The 26,037-nt window shown below is 32.7% G+C and overlaps 1 protein-coding gene across 3 annotated transcripts; it reads left to right on the top strand.

Moving 5' to 3' along the window:
* On the top strand, nt 1–25,483 carry GIN1 (gypsy retrotransposon integrase 1). 3 transcript variants are annotated; one of them, XM_081303296.1, is made up of 8 exons: nt 1–78; nt 7,077–7,222; nt 9,252–9,445; nt 11,313–11,618; nt 16,675–16,866; nt 16,968–17,144; nt 17,776–18,061; nt 24,623–25,481. In XM_081303296.1, exons 2-8 carry the CDS (start codon nt 7,084–7,086, stop codon nt 24,874–24,876), a joined length of 1,548 nt encoding a protein of 515 aa, XP_081159422.1. In that variant the 5' UTR covers nt 1–78; nt 7,077–7,083; the 3' UTR covers nt 24,877–25,481. The 3 variants fall into 3 exon arrangements, with proteins under 3 accessions (XP_081159422.1, XP_081159421.1, XP_081159423.1); XM_081303295.1 differs by having other exon boundaries at nt 24,602–25,478; XM_081303297.1 differs by lacking the exons at nt 1–78; nt 7,077–7,222 and having other exon boundaries at nt 9,309–9,441; nt 24,602–25,483.
* The last annotated feature ends 554 nt before the right edge of the window (nt 25,484–26,037 follow it).

Below are 26,037 nucleotides of genomic sequence, written 5' to 3' on the forward strand. Positions count from 1 at the left end.
CCGCTTCCTGTAGCACCAGATAAGTCGCGAGAGGAAGCTTAAAATACAGTCGTTTGGTTTGCATTTAGGACCACTTCGGTGAGTGGTCATTCTGATGTGCTTTATCATACGTACTGGTTTATTTTATTTTATATTATTTTCAAGTGAAGTGTAATCTGACAGTAATTTCAAAACCATTCTCTTCGACTGAAGGCTGAAGATTTTGCGCAGGCGCCTTTGGGGCGGGAGGGCCCTGAACGTTGCGAAGTCCCACCCAGCAGGCTAGAAAGGGGAGAATGTTGTCCGGCCCTGGGAGGTGACAACTAGGTGGGATTGAGTTTTACTCAAAGTCGTTTTCCTGCTTGTGCTTAGTTTATCTGGTCCTTACCCTTAAAAGTCAGTTAACAAGCCATCAAAATGCTTGGGAAATACTTCTGCATAGTGATAGTATTTGAGACTCCAAGGATATGAGTGAATTCAAAGGTCGGGTGCGGCTCTTGACTGACATTAGAGCTTTCTGATCCATACTTTATCATAGTTGTGATTTAATCTGAAATGTTGCCCCAAATTAAAGACTTGTGTGATGGGGAGAAACTTGAAATTAAGACAGAATTTTGTCACATGGTTTTAACGAAAAGAGGACATATTATTTTATTTCCACTATGTGTGCATGTCAAAACCAGAATGGAAAAATAATTTTCAAAATGGAAATGAATGTATCTTATATGGCTTCATGTGTATGCATAAGGAGTTAAAGGCTTTTGTTGTTTTTGTAAGCTGAAATGAAGCAAAGAAGTATCTGGTGTATTCATTTTCCAGTCTCTCACATTGCATAAAATTGTACTGGCCCATTTTTTTTTTCAACAATTAAAATAGAATACTTAAAAAAATCAGAATACAAATTCCAAGTTTTTGTGTTACTGAAACCAAGATTTTACTTTAAGTTGGAATACATGCATATTATTACCTTTCAGAGGCTTAGGTTACCAGCTTGATGGTTTTTACCCTTCTTGAAACACAAAACCTTATTGTATTTGAAGTAAGACTTAACTGTCTTACTTCATTGGACATACAAGATAAAATTATCAAAGGAATTAAGCAATAAATATTCACAAAGATGTTTGTTCATTTTAACCAAATATGATCCTAACATTCCTTTTGCAAAAACAGAAGTTGTGATCACCCTCAACTACCTTTTCTGATTCCTAAATTCTTGAAAATATAAGCAAATCCAAAAATGGGCTAAATACTCTTTATTTACGTAATTCAGATCTCTTAAGTCTTCTTTGTGAATACCTTTACTTAATAATCTGTGCATAGAAGATATTTTATTTGTTTGTCCTGAATGTTGCAGCTTAAAACCATTCTTCTCATATTAACTACCTCTCAAATGGTTGGTTTCTTGGGACCAGGTGATGAATAGGAAAAAATTTCTGTTTTTTAAATTATTTTACATAAATACCAAACATGAATAACAACTCTTAACCATCTATTTAAAAGGCAATGCTTTTATAAACTCATCTGTCTTAGGCATTTTCTATTTCTCATCTGTCTTTTAAATTGAGAGCCAGCATTAAACCATAAGGTCATTATAGCTGAGTGCAGTGGAACACACCTGAAATCCCAGCTACTCAGGAGGTTGTAGCAGGAGGGTCACAAGATAGAAGTCAGCCTGTGCAATTTAGCAAGACGTTCTCTTAAAAAAATAAAAGACTGGAAATGTGACTTAGTGGTAGAGTGTCCCTGGGTTTAATCCCTATTACTGCAAAAATATGTAAATAAATAGTCATTATAAATTATATGCCTCCTGAGTCTTCTGGGTTTTGCTATTAGCAGTATAAATTTATAAATAAACATAGCTCTAAAACATTAATCACTATTAATAAAAGGACAGAGATTTTAAAATCTTTTTTCCTTATAAAATTTTTGAGAAAAGAAAGTGTTCTCTTAAAACAGCCTGATGTGAATGATAATATTTGAATATAACAATAATTACATATTGCTTTACTATTTACAAAGGACTTATCAAATCCATTATATCATTATTGTAAAAAAAAAAAAAGGACAGTTGTTATGTCTTTTTTCCCCCAAACATTGGTACTGAGTCATAGGTAAGTATCAAACACCTGTAATTCTTTTTTTTTTTTTAAAGAGAGATTGAGAGAAGAGAGAGAGAGAGAGAATTTTTTTTAATATTTATCTTTTAGTTCTCGGCGGACACAACATCTTTGTTGGTATGTGGTGCTGAGGATCGAACCCGGGCCACACGCATGCCAGGCGAGCGCGCTACCGCCTGAGCCACATCCCCAGCCTCCAAACACCTGTAATTCTTACTCCATCCTTCTTAGACACACCCTTCTTGAAATTCCATGTATGTATTCTCACCAACAGTACTCTGCATCTTTGATAGTACTTAGTATGTCAGGTTTTTTTTGTTTTGTTTTCCTGTTGTTTATATGCTAGTATTGTATTGTGGTTTTAATTAACTTTTTTTCGTTGTCTCAAGTGATGTAGAGTACTTTTCATTTATTTATTTAACCATATAGCCATACAGCTCTTTTGCTCATTTGAAAAATTGGATTGTTTTCTTATAAATTTTGAAAGTTCTTTATAAATTTCAGATAGAAGTTCTTTATTGGAAATGTGTTTTGCAAATATTTTCTCCCAGATGTGATTTCTTTTATTTTCTTAACAATATCTTTAAAAGAACAAAAGTTATAATTTTTATTTCATAAATAATGTTTTTTATTTGTTATTTTGGAAGTCATTGCTAGACCAAAGTTCTTCTCTTCTAGAATTGGACTTCTGTAATTATAGGTTTTATATTTGGACCTATGACCCATTTTAAGTTAATTTTTACATATAGTGCGAGGTATAAGTTGAAATTCATTTTTTATACAGTTGTTTAGTTGTTCCAGTATTTATTGAAAACAGACTTTCTTCATTAAAATTACTTTGGAACTTATGCTGAAAATCTGTTTACCATATCTGAGTGGGTTTTTATTGGAGACTCTTGTGTTTTTTCCATGGATCTGCTGCTCTCATTTTGCTAGTACCATAGTCTTGATTGCTACACCATCACTTGGTCCCCAGAAACTGAGTCTTGTAATAATGAAGTTCTTTAACTATTTTTACTTTACAAAGTTGTTTTAACTTTTCTAAGTCCCATGTCAACTTGAGAATTGGCTTATCTGTTTCTACAAAAGAGTTTCTGGGTTTCTGATTTGGATTGCATTGAATCTTTAATCAGGTTGGGGGAAATTGGCATCTTTGTAAAGTTGTCCAGCTTTTTCTCCTTGTTAGGGTGGGAATAACTTTACAACCTTCTACATTTTAGACAGAAACTTCTGTGGGAATTTTTAAATGATATTTCAGATGGAAACAATTTACTTTCATTGTGTTTTTCACTATAATATCTTTATGGGAAGAGATCATAGGATTAATTCCTTTATTTGTAAAATGGATGTCATCCCTTACTGCTTTCTCAGGAACACAATACTGTCACTTATTATTTTTTCCTCTCCTCCATTTCTAATAGTCTTTCTCTAGAAGCCCTTCCTCTTAAAAAAACTTTTTGGGTTATTCCCTTCTTGCAACCAAAACAATTTTTCTTTAATTTTTAAAAATTATAGTAATTTGAAATTTACCATTTTAACCATTTTAAGTGTGCCATTAACTAACTAGCATTCAGTCCATTAATATTGTGTAACAATCACCACCATCCATCTCCAGATGTCTTTTCACCTTGTATAAATGAAGCTATACTCATTAGACAATCATTTACCTCTTTCCTGCTCCCTATTTAGACCAATGACTGAACCTTGTGTCTGTCTCTTTTGTTTGTTTATTTGTTTTTAAATACCTTTATTTTATTTATTTATTTTTATATGGTGCTGAGGATTGAACCCAGGGCCTTGCACGTACTAGGCTAGCACTCTACCGCTGAGCCATAACCCCAGCCCCTCCGTCCATCTATCTCTTTTTTTTTCTTTTTTAAAATTTGTTTTAATTAGTTACACATGACAGTACAATGACCTTGACATATCATACATTTGAATCAGATGGGATATAATATCTCATTTTTCTGAGTATGCAGGTTGCATAATCACATTAGTCACGAATTCACATATATACACACAGTAATAATAATGTCTGTTTCTTTCTACTATCCTTCCTATCTCCCCCTCCCCTCCCCTTCCATCACTTCTCTTTACCTAATCTAGGGTAACGCTATTCTTTTTTTTTTCTCATATCTTCATTCATGTATTTTGTATAACAATGAGGGTCTCCTTCCACCATCCATGCAATTCCCTCCCTTTCCCTCCCACCCCTCTTCCCTATGTAGAGGTAATCTTCCCATGCTCTTCCTCTCTTCCCCATTTTGAGGAGCCAACCTAGATGCCTTTCAGTGGATGAATGGATTTTTTAAATGTGGCATATATACACAATGGAATATTACTCAGCACTAAAAAATAATAAGATCATGGCGTTTGCCGGGAAATAGATGACATTAGAGCAGATTATGCTAAGTGAAGTTAGCCAATCCCCCCCCCAAAAAAAAAACCAAACAGATGCCGAATGTCTTCTCTGATATAAGGGGGGGGGTGACTCAAAATGGGGAAGAGAGGAAGAGCATGGGAAGAAAATTACCTCTATCTCTTAATAAATGTTTTCAGAGCTCCTTCCTTCATGACCAAGAGCAAGCTTACTAAGTCCACTTTCTCAATTTCCAGTCCTTACCTCATTGCAGTTTGTTTTCCTTCTGTCCTGCTGTATTATAACCACTGGATACATTTTAGTTCTATGTCACTTAACCTCTTCTACTTCTAAGAGAACAGTCACTATATGTATGTATACACACACACACACACACACACACACACACACACACTGGGTACAAGTCCTTTGTTATATATATATATATTTATTAAAGACATCTTTTCCCAGTTTCTGACTTGCCATTTCACTTTCTCAATAGTATCTTTTGATGAACAGACATGTTGACTTTTATGAAATCCTTGTATATTTTTTTGTGTGTGTCCTGTTTAAGAAATCTTTGCTTATTCTAAGGATTTCAAGATCTTTTCCTTTGTTTTCTCCCAGAAGCTTTGTTGTTTACCTTTCACATTTAGGATTATGATCTATGTGGAATTAGTGTTTAAGAAAAATGTGAGGCAGCTGCTTAGTGGTTTTATTTTCCTATAAAGATATCCAGTTATTCCAATATCACTAAAAGACCATATCTTCCCCCATTATATTGAATGTTTTGTTGTAAACTAATTGTCTTTATATGTATGGATCTAATTCTGCATTCTCTATTCTGTTCCAGTGGCCTATTTGTCTATTTTTATGTTCTACAGTGTCTTTTTTACTTATTTTTATACAAGATCTTAAAATCTAATCCATTCATTTTCAAGGGTTTTTCAGAAGCTGCAATATGCTACTTTTTTCGATTTGTGGGTACAGCCATCTTTTATAAAATGAAAAAGTTATGTATTTAAATGAAAGTAGATTAAACTTAGAACAAATTGATTGATAATACTTTGTAGAGAACTGACCTGTTTTTTACATTATAATGGGACTATGTTAGCATTACAGAAGTTTTACTTTTAAGCAGATTATACTTCATGTTAACTTAATATTGAGGGATGTTGGAATTGCACTGGTATTTTCTGTGAACTTGTAAATAGACCAGAAAAGTGTTACTAGCTGTTCAAAGAGCTGTATCATAGGAAAAGAGACTTATACAACTTAAGCTATGTTTCATTGGCATACTTTGTTCTGCTTTGTTCCAATGTTCTCTCTACAGTAATATATTCTTTGTTTCATCTTTGGATCCTTCAATAGTCAGAAAATATATTGTTTTTAGAATTTTGAATTTTAATAATTTGTATTAGAGTTGTAGCAGGAAACTGAAGATATATTCTCTTGTGTTTTTTAAAGAAAATTTAATGAAATTCCTTTTTTCAGAGGTATGGATAGGGACAAATAAACCTGGAGATTAATAGCAGCAAAAAATAGTTACCACTTCTAGGACTGACATGTCAAGAAGAAATGATTTTGACTTCCAGTGAGAATTAGAGACAAAGAATACAGGCTCCCCGATGGGTGCTCTTTGTAAAGGGTTGCAGCTTTATCTAAGAAAAGAGCCAGTAAATAAATATCCTGACTTCTTTCTTCTCTTTCATTCTGATTTGCCACTGCCTCCCACTGATAGTTCCAATCACAAAATGATAAATGCAGAGTGTAAGAGTCAGTTTCCTAGGAAATTGACCTAGGACACAGGAGAGAAAGGCCAAAAGTGGATATGGAGGATTGAGCATGGTGGCAAATAGAATAACACAGAATTGTTCCTTTTAACTGAAAATAAGAAATAAAAGCTTTTTTTTTTTTTTTTGTAACAGTGACCATGTTACCTATAGTCTTTTATAGAAAAGGGTTTGGTTTTGCTTTTGCCAGTACAGCCAGATTTTTTTTTATAACATTGACAGAGTACATACAGCACCAAAACTCATTTTTGTTCAAGATAAATAGTTTACATGTAGATCAGAAGAATGTATGAGATCTGGCTGCTAAATATCTTCTCTGTCATGTATCATTAGAACATTCACAAAATATATTTAACATATGATTTGAATATGAGTTTTTTTGCCTTTTGTAATGATCATGAATGTATTTAGAAGTAATATAAAATTACATTTCTCTCCTTATAATCTGTTATTTAAATGTCACATAACAGGACCAACCTATGTAAGTAACATTTTCATTGTTGGCAATAAGAGGACTAACCAAACCTTACAGAGAGTATATTTGTTCATTTTTCCCCTAGTATATAGAAAATTTTCAGCATTGCTTATCACACAAAAAGAGACAAGATAATTTGTCTTGATTTATCTCAAAAATAGCATTTGAATATTTTTGTTCACATACATCACTCTATTCCTTTTTTGTACCACAATTGTCTCCCTCCCAGAAATGTTTTGGGAATGCTCAATTCAAAAGCAGAGATGTGACAGAAACCTGTACTAAAATAGGCTTTTCCCAAAGCATGAATTAGATTATTATTTAAGTAATATCTTTAAATACCTTTTACCTAGGTTCACGATGGTCCGGAGTGGAAAAAATGGTGACCTTCATCTTAAACAGATTGCATATTATAAGCGAACTGGTGAATATCATTCAACTACACTACCAAGTGAGAGAAGTGGCATTAGAAGAGCAGCAAAAAAATTTGTCTTCAAAGGTGAAATTAACATCCAAATTTTGAATATAAGTTATAGATTCTTTTCCACATGCATTTTTATTTTGTGGATTCCTGATAATTTCTGTGGTAATTTGTTGTTGCTAAACAATTATGAGTTAAGATGATAATGACAATCAAAAGCAAAATGAAAAATCACACTTCAGAATTATATACAGAGATACCATGAAAAAATAAATAAAACCTACATAGAAGCCTGCGTGGGAATTGATTGATTTCTCCTTCCTTTGTACTTGAGTAGTTCCTACTTAGTTGGGGCATTTTCAAGCACTTATGCCACTGTAAATGAGGAATTTATTTGATGTTTAATATAAAAATATTAACAAAGTTAACTAATTTGTTTTCTAAAAGAAGAAATGGAGGGAATTAACTGTATTCATTTCTGTGGTCCCCCCACCCACTGCTATAAAGTATTCTCAGAGTTACATTTATTTTTGGATCCTGAATTCCCTTGATAGATTAAATATTTGAAAGGCAGTGCAATATTTATCTTGAAAGGTCCTCTTCCCCCCTCCTCTCCTCCAAAGAGGATAAGAAGTTTGGGATAGGATAAATAAGAAGAATAGTCAATGAGTAGCTAACTGAGTGTCGGTGCTTTTAATGGGAGTTTTGCACATGGGTACGTTAGGCTTTTCCCAAAGCATGTCAAGAAAATTCTAATAAACAAATGCCTGTTCTCCTCTCCTGTGTACATGCCTATCAATAACTCCATATGCTTAAAGAAGGTAGACTATTTACTTCTTATACCCTTAAAATGAGGATTCATTTTTATTCATTTATTTAATCATTTATGGAAAAAAATGTTTAACTGAGTTTTCACTGAATGCTAATCATATCCTATGCCCTTAAGATATATAAGAGTTCCTGATTTATAAGATAAAGAGTTCCTTCACTCAGAATGCTTTTCCTTCTAATTAAATAAGGAACATTTTATTCAGCATGTGTTTTAGCACATAGTAGCTTAGTGCTAGATTCCGTCCTTTAAGTAGTTATCCTGTCCATACTGGAGAAGTGATGGTTCTGAATCCCTTGGTTGTTTCTCAATTGCAAATTCTTCTCAGGTATCCTAAAGAAAATGCAACTAGCTTGGAGAGGTGGAGTGTGCCTGTAATCTCAGCAGTTTGGGAGGCTAAAGCAGGAGGATCATGAGTTCAAAGCCACCTCAACAATTTAGCAAGGCCCTAAGCAACTTAGTGAGACCCTGTCATTAAATAAAATATACAAAAACGGCTGGGGATGTGGCTCAGTGGTTGAGTGCCCTGGGTTCAATACCCAGTACTAAGGAAAAAGAAAGAAATGCAATTAGCACAGTGTAGTGGTATAGCCCTATAATTCCAACCACTGGCAAGTTCAAGTTTGAGGCCATCCTAGGCAATTTAGTCAGTTCCTCTATTTAAAAAAAAAAAAAAAAAAACAGGCCTGGGGAGGTAGCTCAGTGGTAGAGTGCCCTGAGTTCCATCCTTAGTACTATAGGGGGGGAAAAAGGAAAGAAAATAACTTAAAAGATTTAGCTGCTTCTTCTTTACCAACCCAAGCTTCTATTCAAATCTAGAAAAAGCAGAGAGGGGTAGTTGCTTACAAAACTACAGTTATGTAAGTGCAATATTTTTAGAAAATTCTGTTCCGGGGGTTATTTTTCTGTATATAATTCATTTGCTAATTTATGCCATTTTTAGGAGGCATCTGCAGATATTTTTCCTAGTTTGAGTTCTCCCATAGATAATTTCATACTGTCACAGTTATCACATGCTTTGGCAAATAAGCTGGCTCTGCTTGTATTGATAGTTACAGAATTAAAGCAGCTAGGGTTCTTCCTAGATAGCTAATAAGTATAACAGCTAAGGACCTTAGAGTTTGTATGATGACATCATTACAAATAAATATTATTTTAAGTGGAGAAAGATTTTGTAAATTCAGTAACTCTATAGTTTGAAGATAAGTCTGTGATTATCTTTATGATATAAATTTTTAAAAAGTTACAGTTTTATCTCTTTGGTATCATTTATTCCAGAAAAAAAGCTGTTTTATGTTGGAAAAGACAGAAAACAAAATCGTTTGGTAATTGTTTCAGAAGAGGAAAAAAAGAAAGTCCTAAGAGAATGCCATGAAAATGACACTGGAGCTCATCATGGCATATCCAGAACCCTCACTTTAGTGGAATCCAATTACTATTGGACTTCTGTGACCAATGATGTCAAACAGTGGGTATGGCTTTGTGTATTTAGAACACTTTGACTAATATCTTTTTAAGAAGTATGCAAAATTCGTTGTTGCTCCAGATTTACTCTGGATAACATTTCTCATTAAGTATTTTTTTGTATGGGAGTTTATGTACTAAAAAAATATTGTTTTATTTCCCTTCACAATTCTTTTAAATCACTAAATTACAATTTGAACTAAAATAAAAGTATTGTTTAAACATTTGAAAATACCATATTTAGGGCTGGGGTTGTGGCTCTGCGGTAGAGTGCTTGCCTAGCATGTGTAAGGCACTGTGTTTAATCCTCAGCACTACATAAAAATAAAATAAAATGAAGGTATTGTGTTCAACTACAATTAAAAAATAAAATATTTAAACAAAAAAATACCATATTTATATAGATGATTTAGAACCACATTTTCATCATTGAACTTTTTTTGTGTAGGCAGAATTTAAATGGGGCTGAAATTCCTTTGATTAATTTATTACATTTTTAATGCCAGTCATATTTTCTGTATGCAGGAGAATATGTTTACAAATCAAACCCAGTTTCTACTCTCAGCTTTCATTTCTATTCCAATTTGAGTTAGAAAGTGTCAAACATGGCAGAAACTCCAAACCAAAATCAAATTGTGAACCTGGCATGCCTCCCTTATAAACATGCAGTGAAATCTTTGTCACTGAATATGTATGATTTGAGAATGGATATGATCTTCTGAAATTATCAGAGGTTATTTCTGATTAAATCTGGTGAATAAGTTCAAGTTGGAAAGTGAAAAAATCTGATCAAAAGTAACTATGACTATACTCTGTAGTAAGATCATTTAAAATTTTTTCTTAAAAAGTTAGTTTGGAATTAGTTTCCAAAGTGAAATTACAGAAGTATATTGAAAAATGGCACCATCCATAAATTTATCATTTGATCTCATCTCACTTCCCTTAACTGAAACATGGGCTTTGTTTTTGTTCACTGACCCCCCTTTTTTCGTTCGTTAGGACCTAGAGAAATTCCTGGTGTCTATAAATGTTGTTATTGAAATTACATCAATGAATATTCTTGGAGTAAATGAATGAATGAACATCTTAAAAGTGATAACTTTAGAAACATCTTTTACATATAGAAATTATCACATATTCACAAACTGATTTAAAGTCATAGAAAATGAATCATCACATAGTTTCCCATAAATATGTACAATTTTATGTGTCAATTAAAAAGTAAAATAATAGGGACTGGGGTTGTGGCTCAGTGGTAGAGTGCTTGCCTCGCACATGTGAGGCCCTGGGTTCCATCCTCAGCACCAAATATAAATAAAGTAAAGGTATAAAAAACAAAGTAAAATAATAGGAAAACTTTTAAGACCTATTGGTTTAATAAATATTTATTGAATGTGAATTAGAATTATGTTCCATATGACTAAAACCCTATAAGATGGTCATTTGATAGAATTAGCAATTACTATTTGCTTATTGTTCTTAATAAAAGATTTTTGTTTTGAATTTATTTTTTTCTGTACCACTGAGCTTTATACTTTTGTTTTCATGTTGTTATTTTCAACTTGAAAATTTTCCTTTAGCATTTCTTACAAGGCAGTCCAATGACAATTAACTCACTTTTTTTTTTTTTTTTTTGCCCTGGAAATGTCTTGATGTTGCCTTCATTTCTAAATGGCAGCTTTTCTGGGTAGAGTATTCTTAGTTGTTAGTTTTTCAATAAAAGGTTTAATTCAGTTTGCTGTTCTTAGTCCAAAAGTTTCTCCTTCAAAATGCAAAGTACCTACTAACCATTTCAAAATTATTTATAAGATTAATTTTATATGTCAACTATATTAATATTTGTCTTTACTTTCTTTATTGTGTTCCTCTTTGTAGGTATATGCTTGTCAGCATTGCCAAGTGGCAAAAAATACAGTTATTCTAGCACCTAAACAACACCTTCTCAAGGTTGACAATCCATGGAGTATAGTTACTGTTGATCTGATGGGACCTTTTCATACAAGCAACAGAAGTCATGTATATGCTTTAATCATGACAGATTTGTTTACAAAATGGGTTATGATTTTGCCTCTGTGTGATGTTTCAGCATCAGAAATTTCTAAAGCTATTATCAATATATTTTTCTTATATGGACCTCCTCAGAAAATAATAATGGACCAAAGAGATGAATTCATTCAACAGGTAAGATGATTAAACTACTTAGGTATGAGAGTATATTCTTCCTGCCTTTCAGTGTTCAGTCCACAGTGCCCTGTGCATGATAAAGTGCTTAATAAGTTCAGATAAATTGCTATGGTACAAGGGTAGCTGGACTAGAAATTAGGAGACTAGATTTTAGTACTTACTGTGCTGCTAAATATTTGTAAACCTATCTTTGGGAATCCTCAAACTAAAATGAGAAGATTACACAAAATAATCTTTGTTTGCTTCTTGCCCATGAAGCCAGAAGGAAGATTAGGGGAGGAAAGGAAGAGGGTTAAGGGGGAAGCAACAGGAAAGGGGAGAAACTACAGAATGAAATTAACCAGGGCTGGTGTTATGGCTCAGTGGTAGAGCACTTGCTTAGTACATGTGAGGCCCTGGGTTCGATTGTCAGCACCACATATAAATAAATAAAATAAAGGTCTATTGACAACATATATATATATATATATATATATATATATATATATATATTAATTATATATATATCAAATTATGTGATGTCCTTATATGAGTATACCACAGTGAATTCCACCTTTATGTGTGTCTATAAAGCACAAATCAAAAGAAAAAAAAACAAAAACAAAAAATTAGAAGACAAACCAGTAGAGTAGAGGAAATGGAGCAGAGGGAAGGAATGGGATGAGGAAAGAAGTACTGGGAACTGAAATGAAACAAAGTGTGTTCCATATGTTTATGATTATGTCAGAATGAACCTCACTTATATATAACTAGAATGTACTGATAAAAACTTAAAAATCTCTAATTGTCAGGTAAAGGGGGACTTGACTAGATGGAAAAATACATCTTATATATGAATGAGAGTATTCAATATTGAAAGGTGTTTTTCCCCTTGTCTTGGCCTTTTTACCTAATTAAAGTTAATCTGGAAGAATAAGCAGGCAATAATATGAATGAAAAGTCTAAAAAACAAATGTAATGCTGTTAGAGTTAAGGCCTATTTTAAATTTTTGTAATTAAACCAGGCAGAGTAGTACACACCTGTAGTCCTAGCTACTTGGAAGGCTGAGGTGGGAGGATCACTTGTGTCCAAGAGTTCAAGATGAACCTGAGCAAAATAACAAGACTTTGTTTCAAAAAAAAAAAAAAAAAAAAAAGGAAAGGAAAAAAAAGTATAAAATTTCATAAGGGATAGATTACCGTATAAGAATAATCAGAGTTAGCTAGACTTTCTTGGTACATAATACCTATGATGTCTCAGTCCAAAAGAAATACCTAAACTTGTATTTATTAAGTAGTCAGGGCTTGTGTGAGGATCCCTAAGACTATCCCCATCTTCCACTAGGGACAATCCTCATGATTCACTAGGAGAACACAGCATTTAGGCATATTCATGGTTAATGTTTATTCAGTGGAAGCATATAAAGCAAAATCAGCAAAGAGAAAGGTATACGAGGAGAAGTCAGAGAAATACAAGAAATAGTAACTTGTGTAAGCTCCTAAGATCTCTCCCACTAGAGTTACACAGGATTTGTTTATTTTCCTGCAGCAGTGAATTGTGACAAGGGATGTGGAATATTGCCTACAAGGGAAGCTCTTTGGAGACCCAGTGCCTCGAGTTTTTACTGGGACCTTTTCTCATAGGCACCCTGGCCTGGCATATAACAAATTTCTAAACCCTCAGAAGGAAAAGTGTTCAGCAAAAGCCACATGATTTGTATAAACTATTCAGTCATACTGAGCCATGCTTATCAGAGAGTGGGTAGAACCTTTTGGTGGGAACCAGAATCCAAGATCTTAGACATCTGCCAAGGTTCAATCTTATAAGGAGGATTTTTTTTTTTGTACTAGGGATTGAATTCAGGGGTGTTTAACCACTGAGACACAATCCTAGCCCTTTTTTGTGTTTTATTTAGAGACACGGTCTCACTGAGTTACTTAGATCCTTGCTAAGTTGCTGAGGCTGACTCTGAACTCGCAATCCTTCTGCCTCAGCCTCCTCCCGAGTTACTGAGATTACAGGCGTGTGCCACCAGCTCATCATAAGGAGGACTTTCAAAGGATAGCAGTCTCAGACCTTCCATGTTAATTCTTTTCAGCACAGGCCTATGCAGACAACTTAATAAGCATTTACATCCTAACCCATTTAATATCCATTTTAAAATATAACACTCGTAGCTGGGGGTGTAAATCAGTAGCAAAACATACTTAGCATGCACGAGGTCCTGGGTTTAATTCTCAGCACTAAAATAATAAAGAAAATGAAATATGTATATGTTTATAAAATACTAATAAATTGAAAGTATTTTTACTTCATTCAATAATCAGTTTTTGCTAGTAGTGTATGTACTTGTTGTCCACTACTTAATGAAAGCCAGGCAACTGGGGGCACACCTCTAATCCCAGCCACTTGTGAGGTTAAGGTGGGAGGATCAAGAGTTTGAGCTCAGCCTGAATAACATGGCAGGATCCTTTCACCAAAAAAAAAAGAAAGAAAGAAAGAATCCAAAGAAATTCACTAATAATAATATAGAAGCCATTATGATTAGCCAGCAGTTTTTTTTTTGTTGTTGTTGTTATGTTTAAAGTAACTTTAACGTTTACTAAAGATAATAATAAATGTTTACATTTATTATTTTTGTGAGATTTCTTTTTTTTGTGAGATTTCTTTATAATAAAAAGTTACTTGTTTGGGAAAATTTGTACTTTTTGCTGTGATTAAATTGAAATATTTCATAGAAGTATAATGGTGAAAATGTAAAATGTATTCTTTTGTCAGCAAATACAGAAAATCCTGCTTGGGCTGGGGTTGGGCTGAGTAGTAGAGCACTTGCCTAGCATGTGTGAGGCACTGGGTTTAATTCTTAGCACTACATGTAAATAAAATAAAGATCCACTGACAACTAAAAATAATTTTTAAATAAAGAAAGAAAACAGTGCTAGAGTGTTGAAGTAAGTTTAGAACAATACACAAATGGGAAATTTATTATACATTTAGATAAAAATTCAGATATTTCTAACATACTCAGCTTAGAGTATTTGCTAAATTGTTTCCATAAAAGATACAAAAACTTTTTGTAAACTTCTGAAGAAAGAGAATAAGCCTTTATTATTTGTTCTTTTTAAATATACATTGACAGTAGAGTGTATTTTAAAATATTATACATATATTGAGTATAACTTATTCTAATTAGGATCCCATTCTTGTGGTTGAATATGATGTGGAGTTATACTGGTCATGTGAGAATAAGACTTTTCAATGGGAAAACATCTTCATTTTTTTAAATGTCATATGAAACTAAAATTGTAACAACTGATAGAATATCTGATTAGATGGTTGAGGGAAAAAGTTGATGGGATAAGGTTATCACAAGTGGATTCACTGGATCATTCCTAGGTAACCTTTTGTAACAAAGGGATTGAAGCCTTTTCCATGAGTCATTTAAAGCCATTGATCAAGTCTTCAGATTGAAACTGACTTCAGTGACAACTGTTCTCTGAGATTTATAATTACTTTTTAAGAGAAAATTAGTAGGTAAGAACTGAATTAGTACATATATTAGCATGGAATTGTGTTCAGCAGCAAGTAACAGAGAATTCCTCTTCCTTTTCCAATACATAAACTGCAAAAAGAATTTGTTTTGTACTCAGGCAAAAGAAGACCAGGCTGAAAAGGAAAGAATGATAACTATGAATATCACTGGGAACCCATGCTGAGAGCTTTCTGTTCTACCATCTTTGGGTAGTAACTCTGCATCTTAGGCACATAATATGCCAGAGCTCAGGTCACAGTGTCTACATATCAGTCAGAAGAAAGGGGAGGACAGTGAGCAAAAACAAAAAACAAAAAAACTAATAAAAGCTGAGATTATATAATAAATTTAGCATATCTTTTTTCTGCCAGAATTGTATTTCATGAGCACTCTTACCTTCCAGGGAGATTGGGAAATACAGTTGCATTTCTTTTAGCTTTTCTCTGATTAGCATTACATGTTTACTTGTAATGTAAGGCTGGGTTGTAGCTCAACGGTAAGGCATTTGCCTAGCATGTGTGAGGCATTGGGTTCCATCCTTAGCACCACATAAAAATAAATAAAATAAAGGTATTGAATCTATTTTTTTTTAAAAGGGGGGGGCACGATGCATGATGTAGGAAAAGTAGTTATTTTACATTTTACTGTTAACAAGTTTTCTAAACTCATTTTAACTTCTTTTAGGCCCTGCATAAAATAACTGCAATAGCAACAAAAATAATAGTAGTAGTTAAAAGTAATAAAGGTAGTTAGTTAAAAGTAATAAAGTAGCTAAAACAAATAAGTTCTTGACTATTGCTTGGCAAGAATTCTTTTAAAATGCTTTATAAACATTAATTTATTTAATTCTCATAGGAGTTCTGGATAAGAAGTTTCATTATTTTACAGATAAGGAAGTTTGGCCAAGTGAGTTTCAGTCACTTGGCCAAGGGCACCTGTTTACTGAATTATATGACCTATTATATATATGATGAACTGAATTAAAAAGTTACTTGGATACAGAATTACTGTTAAATCCTGACCTTCTGTTTCTTTATTTTATGTGTGTGGTAAGGCAGTTAACCTCCCAAGGTTATCTTCAAAATAGGGTTAATAATACCTCAGAAAATCATTTTAAGATTTAATGACAACAATGTAAAGCATCTTTTGTGTTGACTATCACATAGCAAGGACTCAGTAGTAACTACTATTTTAAGTAAAATATAACAATTATTTTTATTTTTTATTTTTGAAGTATTTGAAATTGATTGTAGGGGCACTTCACCACTGAGCCATATCCCCAGCACTTTTTTATTTTTGTTTGTGAGATGGGGCCTGGCTAAGTTGTCCAGGCTGACTTTGAACTTATAGTCCTCCTGCTACAGCCTGTAGAGTGGCTGAGATTATAAACATGCACTAGCATGCCCACACTATGTATGTTTCTATTTAGAATGTGCTGTGGTCAGTGAAAAGGACAACATTCAAATTCTTTTTGAAGTCTTTTTTAAATCAGTGAAAAATATAAATGTTAAAAAGTCAACTTTGTTTTATGTATTTTTCAGATCAATGATGAACTATATGGATTATTTGGTACAAAACAGATTATAATTTCTCATGCCTCTGGAACTGTTAATCCAACCGAAAGTACTCCCAGCACAATCAAAACATTTCTTTCCAAATACTGTGCTGACCATCCCAACAACTGGGATGAGCACCTATCAGCTCTTTCATTTGCCTTCAATGTAACTCACTTGGTATGTGCCTTTATATTAATTCTGTACTTCTGAGTTATGACTATTTCTTGGCTAGAAAAAATATTTTATTACAAAATTGTTGTTTATTTTTCTTAAAATAGGAACCTACTAAGAATACACCATATTTTCAAATGTTTAACCGAAATCCTTATATGCCAGAGACTTCGGATAATCTTCATGAAGTGGATGGTGGTAATACAAATATGTTTGCTAGAATTCTAGATGCAATTAAAGAAGCTGATAAAATAATGGAGAATAAGACCACTTCAGTGGGCCAGGTGATTCTATTTAATTCCAGTAGCTTGGGAGGCTGAGGCAGGAGGATCATGAGTTCAAAGCCAGCCTCAGCAACAGTGAGGCGCTAAGCAACTCAGTGAGACCCTGTCTGTAAATAAAATACAAAATAGGGCTGGGGATGTAGCTCAGTGGTTCAGTGACCCTGACTTCAATCCCCAGTAACCCCCCCATCTCCCCCCAAAATGAAAAACTATAGAACTCTATAAAGTGATATTTATTCTTAAAATTTCAGCATGTGTACATGTTCATGCACATATATATGCCATTCCCTTAAACCAAAATGTTTCTATATGTTAAGTTCTTCTTGTCTTAGTTAAATAGTATGTTTGCTAGTTTGAAATTCTGATCGTAATGAGAAAATTATGAGTTTTAGAATCATAGCTGTATTCTGTATTTTGACTTTGGGAAATGACTAACATATTTTAGTTTGCCTTCTCTGTATAGCAGGGGTGAAAATACTGACTTTGGAATGTTACTTTAAGAATTGAATCAGACTCTTGCCTACTTTTCAGTAGCATTTCAATAAATAACCATTTTGTTATAATATTATCATTATCTGCATTTGCCTTCAAGAAATAACTCACCTCTTGCTTTTTTTTTTTGCATTTGTAGATGGAGAACAATAATTTTGATGATCTAAATAAAAGCAAAATCATTGTTAAAAAGAAACCAAAGCAATTAAATCCATTTCATTTAAAAGTGGGTCATGAAGTTTTAAGACAAAGGAAAAATTGGTGGAAGGATGGTCGTTTTCAATCTGAATGGGTTGGTCCTTGTGTCATAGACTATATTACAGAAAGTGGATGTGCTGTCCTCAGAGACAATACTGGAACTAGGCTTAAAAGACCTATCAAAATGTCCCACCTTAAGCCTTACATAAGAGAATCCAGTGAACAAGGTAAATATCTGTCACTTTTGTGCATTTTTACTTTATTTGAAAAGAGAAAAATACTAAAAATCTTTCTTACTTTTTTGGGGTTTTTTTTGTTCTCATTATTTTTATGCAATTTGATAATAGTTTTAGGTAGGTATCCCAAGCCTGTTTTATTAGAATGTGTCTTCTGAAACTGAAAGATTTTATTTTGATTTGTAGTAGTCTTTTTAGTAATTCATGTGGAAATACTGAACCTGTATCTTCTGTTTTTGCTTTCACAACATCCTGTTAATCACTTGATGCCTGATTTTAGCATGGAAAAAAAGCAACTAAAATTATCAATGCCATAAACAAACACTGTACAGAATTTAGTTGTGAAATAAATAAGGGAACTTAAAAATGTCATGAGTGGGGAAAGGTGAGGGTACAGGGTAGGTTGTTCCCACAATGCTATAAGAAGACATGATTGTACTCTAAACAGTCATAATTATCCCCAAATATGACTAGTTCTTTATAGTCCAGATAGCTGATCTTTCTAACCTTTACTTTCGTAGACCGGTTAAATAACATTTTTGCCATGGCTTTCAGATTAAGTCTCCTACTTTAACGAGACTGTTCTGTTTTGTCCCTAGAGCTTCTCTGGGGCAGATGACTGAGAGAGAGTTAACTGATACCTTAGCCAATAATTATGCTTTTTATCTAAAGAAAGGTACAGCATAAGTAATATTTGAATATAAGTAACAGCTAATGGATGATATAATATTGTTTTTATTTGTTTTATGGCATTGGGAATTGAATTCAGGGTCACTCTACCACTGAACTAAACCCCCAGCCCTTTTTATTTTATTTTGAGTTAGGGTCTCAGCTCAATTGACCAGGATGACTTATATCTTATGGGCAAGCACCATCATACCCAGCCAACACAGTATATTTTTAAACAATATAAGCAAGTTATTTAGCAGGTTTAAATAAATAGCAACAAGAGCCGCAATGACAAGTAACCTACACTTATCCTGTATTTGGATGTGAAGCCCTTAGGAGCTGGTCAGTAATAATAGCTCAACTATGCTTCTTATCTAAGCCACAACTCTTGTGCTAAAAGCTCTTAGTGCTTTTCCTTCTTGTGACAGACACAGTTATTCTAGTCAGTAAACTTATCTTGACTATGTTCTAATTCTGAAAACTCACAAGTACCTTCATTCTCTTTGTTAGAAGATAAGTGCTTTCATTCCTTGTGCCTCTTGGTTCTCAGCTACCCGGTATAATCTCTTGCTTCCACAGTTATGTAGAAAAAAAGATTATTTATTTATAAGCTATCCTTTCTGTAGCAAGATTTCTTTCTTATCTTGGCTGTTCAGGACTTGCTGCCTTATAATGTACCGACCTTCCTTAATACAAAATTTACACTTAAAATGATCCTGTACCATGATCTGTTTCAGTATTTTTTAGTTTACTTTTACCACAGACTTTCTCAGAAAGGACAGCAGATATTTTGCTGCTTCTGAATATAGCTAATCTTAATTGGGAACAAAAGTTTCTAAACATTATAAATTTTGCCTCATTATTGAATTCTCCAAAGATGTTTCTTTCAGTAATATGAGAAAATTGTAATATTACTACTAGCATACACATTGTAATCTAAGATTAATGGGTGAATTTGTTTTAATTTTTCATGTTAACCAAAGGGAGTTCTCATCTGGTAATCCTAGAATCTGCATCTTGATTGGCCATTCTTTGGTCCTCTTTTTTGTATTTTTTTCATTTGCAAAAATTCAACATACATATGATTCTTGCCATCTATTTTTTTAAATATCGTGTATTTTCCTAAAAATCTTCATTTTATAAGCTGATTTTCAGGAGTCCTTGAGCTAAACTTAATGCAAACAATATCTTTGAATAACCCAACTTCATATTTGACATAAATTTGGGCAACCTATATCCAAAAGAACTATAAATTTGTCTGCTTTTGTCATTAATACTCTTCACCATTCTTGAGATTTTGTAGTTATATTAAAGATTTACTATCTGAAACACATATACTTCTGTTGCCAAAATCTTATCCATTCTTATCTAGAACATAATGTAGACAGAACACATTTGGTACTAGATCTACAGTATTTGTCATTGCTATTTTAAGCAAGGCTATTTAATATTTTGTCTAGTTATTTTTTTAGCAAGAAATTTTAAAACATACTGTAGTATCTCTTCATAATCATAAATGTTCCCTTTTGAAAGGAAAAATTACGTTATTAATCCACTGTTCTATTCATCACAAATTTTGAGTTGTGATAGATTTGGTCTCCTTCACCCAAAAATTTCACACTCATTTTCCTTCATGATGGAAAACCCTGCACCTGCAAAATGATTTGCACTATTGAGTAAGTTTTCTATTGTTACCATAACAAATTACAATAAATTTAGTGGCTTGAAACAACAAAATTTTGTTATGTTAAAGTTCTATAATTTAGTGTCCAACATAGCTATCAGTGGGATAAAATCAAAGTATTACCATAGTTGTGCTCTTTCTGAAGGCTCTAGAAAGAATCCATTTTCTAGTTTCTAGAAGTTATCGTCACTACTTGATACAAGGTCCTTTTCTTCTGTCTTTAAAGCCAGTGTGGCTCAACCTCCTCTTCTGCCTCCCTTTTCCACATTTGAATATCTTTTTCCTTGGACCTGCCCACATAATTCAAGATAATTCCCCTTCATTTTCAATGGCACTAGGGATTGAACCCAGGAATGTTCTACCTCTGAGCTGCATCCTTGACCTTTTTTATTAGTATTATTTTATTTTGAGAAAGGGTCTCTGTGTTGCCCAGGCAGGCTGGAATTTGGAATCACCCTGCGTTTGCTTTCTGAATAACTGGGATTATAGACATGTATCACCTCACAAACTAATCTTCCTATTTTAAGTGTAACTTTTTACATCCTTAATTCCAGCACTACCTTAATTTGGCATGTTAGATTATATATTCATAGGTTCCAGGGATTACTATATAGACATCTTTGGGAGTCCATTATTCTGCCTACCAGAGTATAGTCTGCATAAATAAAACAAAGCAAAACTTACTCTATATGGCATTAAACTCAAAATATCCACATTATTATTGATTATTATTGATATAGCTCAGGCAGAGAAAGCCTTCTTTTGGCTTTTTAGTTTTATAATCTCCAAGAGTCAATCCAGTCCTCTCTTGATAGTATTAATTATTATTAATGATAGTGATGAGGTATGAAGTTATAGTTATTATTTATGAGAAACAATATAATAGAATGGCAACATATTCTAAAAGACTGAGAATTACCAGACCATGTATAGGGTTAATTTAGTCACCTTTCTTCAGAATAAGAAAGTTAAGTAGTATGAAACCTTATATTTTTCTTTCTGTAGGAAAAATTAACTAAAGTCATTCAGATTTTTGAGGTTCTTATTTTAATGTATTATTTTTAAATCTATTTTTTAATCTTATTGCTTTATTTCTTAAAAGTACATAATAAAAAAGTATATCAAACTACTGGCACAGCAGCCTATAATCCCAGCGGTCCTGGAAGCTGAGACAGGAAGATGGAGAGTTCAAAGCCAGCCTCGGCAATATTGAGGCACTAAGCAACTCAGTGAGACCCTGTCTGTAAATGAAATACAAAATAGGGCTGGTGGGCTGGAGTTGGGGCTCAGTGTTAGAGCACTTGCCTGGTATCTGTGAGGCACTGGATTCAATTCTCAGCACCATATATAGAAAAATAAATAAATAAAAATAAAGGTCCATCGACAACTAAAATATATGTATTCATATAAAATTTAAAAAAAATAGGGCTGGGGATATGGATCAGTGGCCAAGTGCCCCTGAATTCAATCCCTAGTAACCGCCACACCCCTCCCAAAAAAACCTGAAATGATACTTTTATTAAACAAATCATAACTTAATTAAAAGGATGAGAAAAGAAGTTTGTAAAGTCTGTTGTGTAACATAACTGAGTAGAGAAGTACTTTAATATGGTATGTTTATCTTTCTCTATTTTGAGGGTAAAAGCTTCACATTCTTTTCTATATCCCTGACCCAGGATTGTTCTAGATCAACATAGTCTAATAGATGTATAACACAAAAACTATATAACATATAATTTTAAATTTTCTAGTAAAAATTTTAAAAAATACAAGGCAATATGTTAAAATATTTTTAATGTCATATTTTTCATAATTCCATATCTAAAATATTAGACCAACATATGTATGAGGTTCAAAGTTTCTTTTCTGATAATATTTATTGAAATTAAAGAGTATTTCTTTTGAATTAGAAGATTTAAGCTATAGTAGAATTTGAAACCTAGATAACTTCGAGTAGTTTTCCATTGTGTATAAAATGATTTGTGTCGAATTTGCTGAGTATAATCCTTGTTCTCTACAGTTTTATTATAGTAAGGTAGTTTAGATTCTCACTTATTTAAAAGAAAAAATGTGTATATTTGTGTATTATTATATTACATACATTTGAAACTTTCCTTTTACTAATAAGTGATACTAGTAAAGTCAGAGTAACTTCAAGTGCTTAAGCTCAAGGTCTCTGAATGCATTTCTAGGAAATCAAAGTGATTAACTCATAAGCAATTAACATGTAGGCATATTACTCTCTGACGATATATATTTACAGTGTATATTTTTCGGAAGTAGAACAATCCACTTATCTGTATGGAAAAAATTTTAGGCAGAAAACTTTCATCAAAGATCTCTGAAACTGTCTTTGGAAATTCCTTTAATGCTATGGTATTTGTGATCACTTAATAACTTTACAGCAGTATACAGACCTTGAACCTATAGAATTCTCCATTGACTATTAGTAGAATAATTTACCAACAATACTATTACCATACCTAACCTTTGAAGTTCTCTTATAAGTTACTACCTGCCCCAATGTCAAACCTCTGTCAACACATTCTGAGTTTTTCATTTCCATGGATCATTTTTTCTTCTTTCATGCTGCTGTTGGTCCTAATACTTCTCATGGGGTGTGTGATTTGTATTTTCTCTTTCAGTTTTATTCATCTTATCCATCAGTTCATCCCATATTAGAATATAGATATCATTTTCTTTTCATCTTCAATTATCTATATTCCATCGTAAATTGTGTATCTTCTTAATGTTATTTTCAACCTAATCACTGCTTTTACATTAATAAGAATTGGTGAAATTAAACTTGGAACACCTCTTAAAACTAAAATACCAGGCATAGTTTACTTCAGGAAGAATTAACTGGGCTAACATAAGCCCTAGCTTATTTATGTGATCTGTTAATAGCCTAGATTTGTATGATGTACTGAAATTTATAAATTTAAATTTATAAATGTTTAAATTGGATTAGTTAGTGTAGGATCATTTCCCCAAACATGTTAACAAATTTATCTAGTCTGATCAACTTTCATTGATCTTCAATCTAAATGGGCAAATTATCTTTCTTTTGCTATTTCTTGAACTTAAAATATAGGTACTCAATAACCTAATAAAAACTTAAATAGGGCTGGGGATGTGGCTCAAGCGGTAGTGCGATCGCCTGGCGTGCGTGCGGCCCGGGTTCGATCCTCAGCACCACATACAAACAAAGATGTTGTGTCCCCGATAACTGAAAAATAAATATTAAAATTCTCTCTCTCTCCTCTCTCACTCTCTCTTTAAAAAAAAAACTTAAATAGAATCTGTTAATGTCTTGGGAGAAAATTCAGAAAAGAAGGCAAGGTTCAGGACATAATCAGATGTGGTAGAAAACTGCCTTTGTAATGAATTAAAAGTATCTGATAGGAAGAAATCCTTTTCTGTTATTCTTTATATTAAAAGATAGTGCTACTTCGCTGTCAGTTTAACATTCATTTTAGATATATTTTTCCTGAGGATAATGATGAATTTGCTAAGAATATAATAAAATGCTGGAAAGAAGATTCCCTGTAACAGTTTCAATGTAGATTAGGTAGACCTAAGAATTACACTTAAGCTAACCTTTTAAAGCTACTTCATTGAAGCCTGCTTCCTTACACATTCCTATCACATCTGATTTTAGCAACTTTATTTTCAGTAATCTGTTTATAACCTATATTGTAATAATTTGATATTATCTTCCTAATGTGTGTTATAAAAAGATTGAAGAATTATCTAATATTGTACGTGTAAGGATGTGACAAATATTTTAAACCTTAATAATACACTCAGGAATATTTTGCCAGAAGCATATTAAAGACAACATCATTATCAAAAACATAGTTTTTAATTTTGCTTTTAATCTCTACCACTCCTACTCCCTGTCTTCCACACATAAGTATCTGTCTAAGACAGGTCAAGGTAATGGGAAAATTTATGTGTTTTAAAATCCTTGACCATTGTGTGTGTGAGAGATATATAAATATATAAATTTTTATTTATTTCACACACACACACATTTTAACTGGATAAGTAAGAAGAAGTTAATCTTGATTGTTCATTTTCATTGGTTTAACTTTTGTTCCTCACTTAACATTGTTTAATTTTAAAATGATATTTAATTATAATTGTGAAAAGCAAACTTATGTCTCTTCTTTCAGACAGTCTTTATCTCTTGCAAGGTTCAGTAGTGACAGATCATGACTACATTGGATTGCCTGAAATTCCAGTTGGAGCCTACCAAGCAAATATTCTGGTAGAAGATGCACCTATAGGTATAGTTGACAATGAGTTACTAACATCAAGCAAGGATCGTGAACTGTTAGAATATAGAAATGCCAAAACCTCTCCATTGATAGAAGATCATGGTACTCTTGAAAAGCAGACTTTCAGTCTGTTGGACACTTCAAACCAAGTTCTTGAGTACTTAAGTTAGTAAATACCAAAATTAATTTTAAGTACTTATTTAGAATGTATAAAACCCCTTGAGTCTTGATATTTTATCTATTAAATTGTATAGAAGTATCTTGACACTCTGAAGGTAAAATCCTGAAAGTTTCTTTTATAATGGTTTATTTATATAAAGTTGTGCTACATTTGAGTATCAGTATGTGTGTGTGTGTGTGTGTGTGTGTGTGTGTATGTGAAAGAATTCAGTTTTTATTTTAAATAGAGAATGGGTAAAGCACCTTTGCTTGTTATGAATTAAATTCTAGTTCAAAACTCTCAAATTTTGTCTGTTATTGGTATTGCATTTTTCAGTTTTAGTTTCTCTCCCTTTTAAAACATAAATTTTAACTACCTAGAATGGGATTAATAAATATTGGATGAACTGTAACATTAATGAAATAAAACTGCTTTCTTTGTCATTTGAGTTTCTAAAAACAATATTGTGGAGGAAAATTAGGGTTGCTTAATGGGTTTTTCACAATATTGATAATTTCAAATTATCTACTTTGTTAGATAGGTTCAAGAAACTATATGTTGGTTTGAAAACATTTGTTCATTTCCATATTATTTATTAAAATCTAAAGCATCCATTATAAGATTTTTTTCTGCAGTCTTTAAAAAAAGTAAGTATAAAACTGTAATGTATGATTTCACAACTTTGTTCAACAAGTATTATAAAGCACCATGTGAAGCAATGTGGGCAAATTAAAAGATGAATAAGATGTGTACTTCATCCTTATAAGGGACTTAATGCCCAGTAAGGAATATAGACCATATAAGACATGTACAACTCAAATTATAAGTAAGAAAATTGCTAAATTCCATAAGACAAGTACAAATAATATACCTGTGAAGGCAAAAAAAATGTTTCTGGATAGAAAACTTAAATTTATCCTCATGGAAAAAGGATTATGCAGGCTAGTCCTTAAAAATGGATAGTATTTGGTGAGTGAGTACAAAAGAATTACAGCAGAAGATGTGTACAAAGAGAGAAAAGTATTTCAGTTATATGCAGAAGTTGTCTTCACTGCCTTGATATGGGAGATAAAGATGAAAAAGTAAGTAGAAAGTCTTGTGGAGAACTTTGAATATAGTTAAGAAGGAGTCCTTAACCCTCATAACCTCAGAATATGACCTGATTTAGAAA

The sequence above is a fragment of the Spermophilus citellus genome, assembly GCF_964194105.1.
Source record: "Spermophilus citellus genome assembly, chromosome: 1".
Classification (NCBI taxonomy): Eukaryota; Metazoa; Chordata; class Mammalia; order Rodentia; family Sciuridae; genus Spermophilus; species Spermophilus citellus.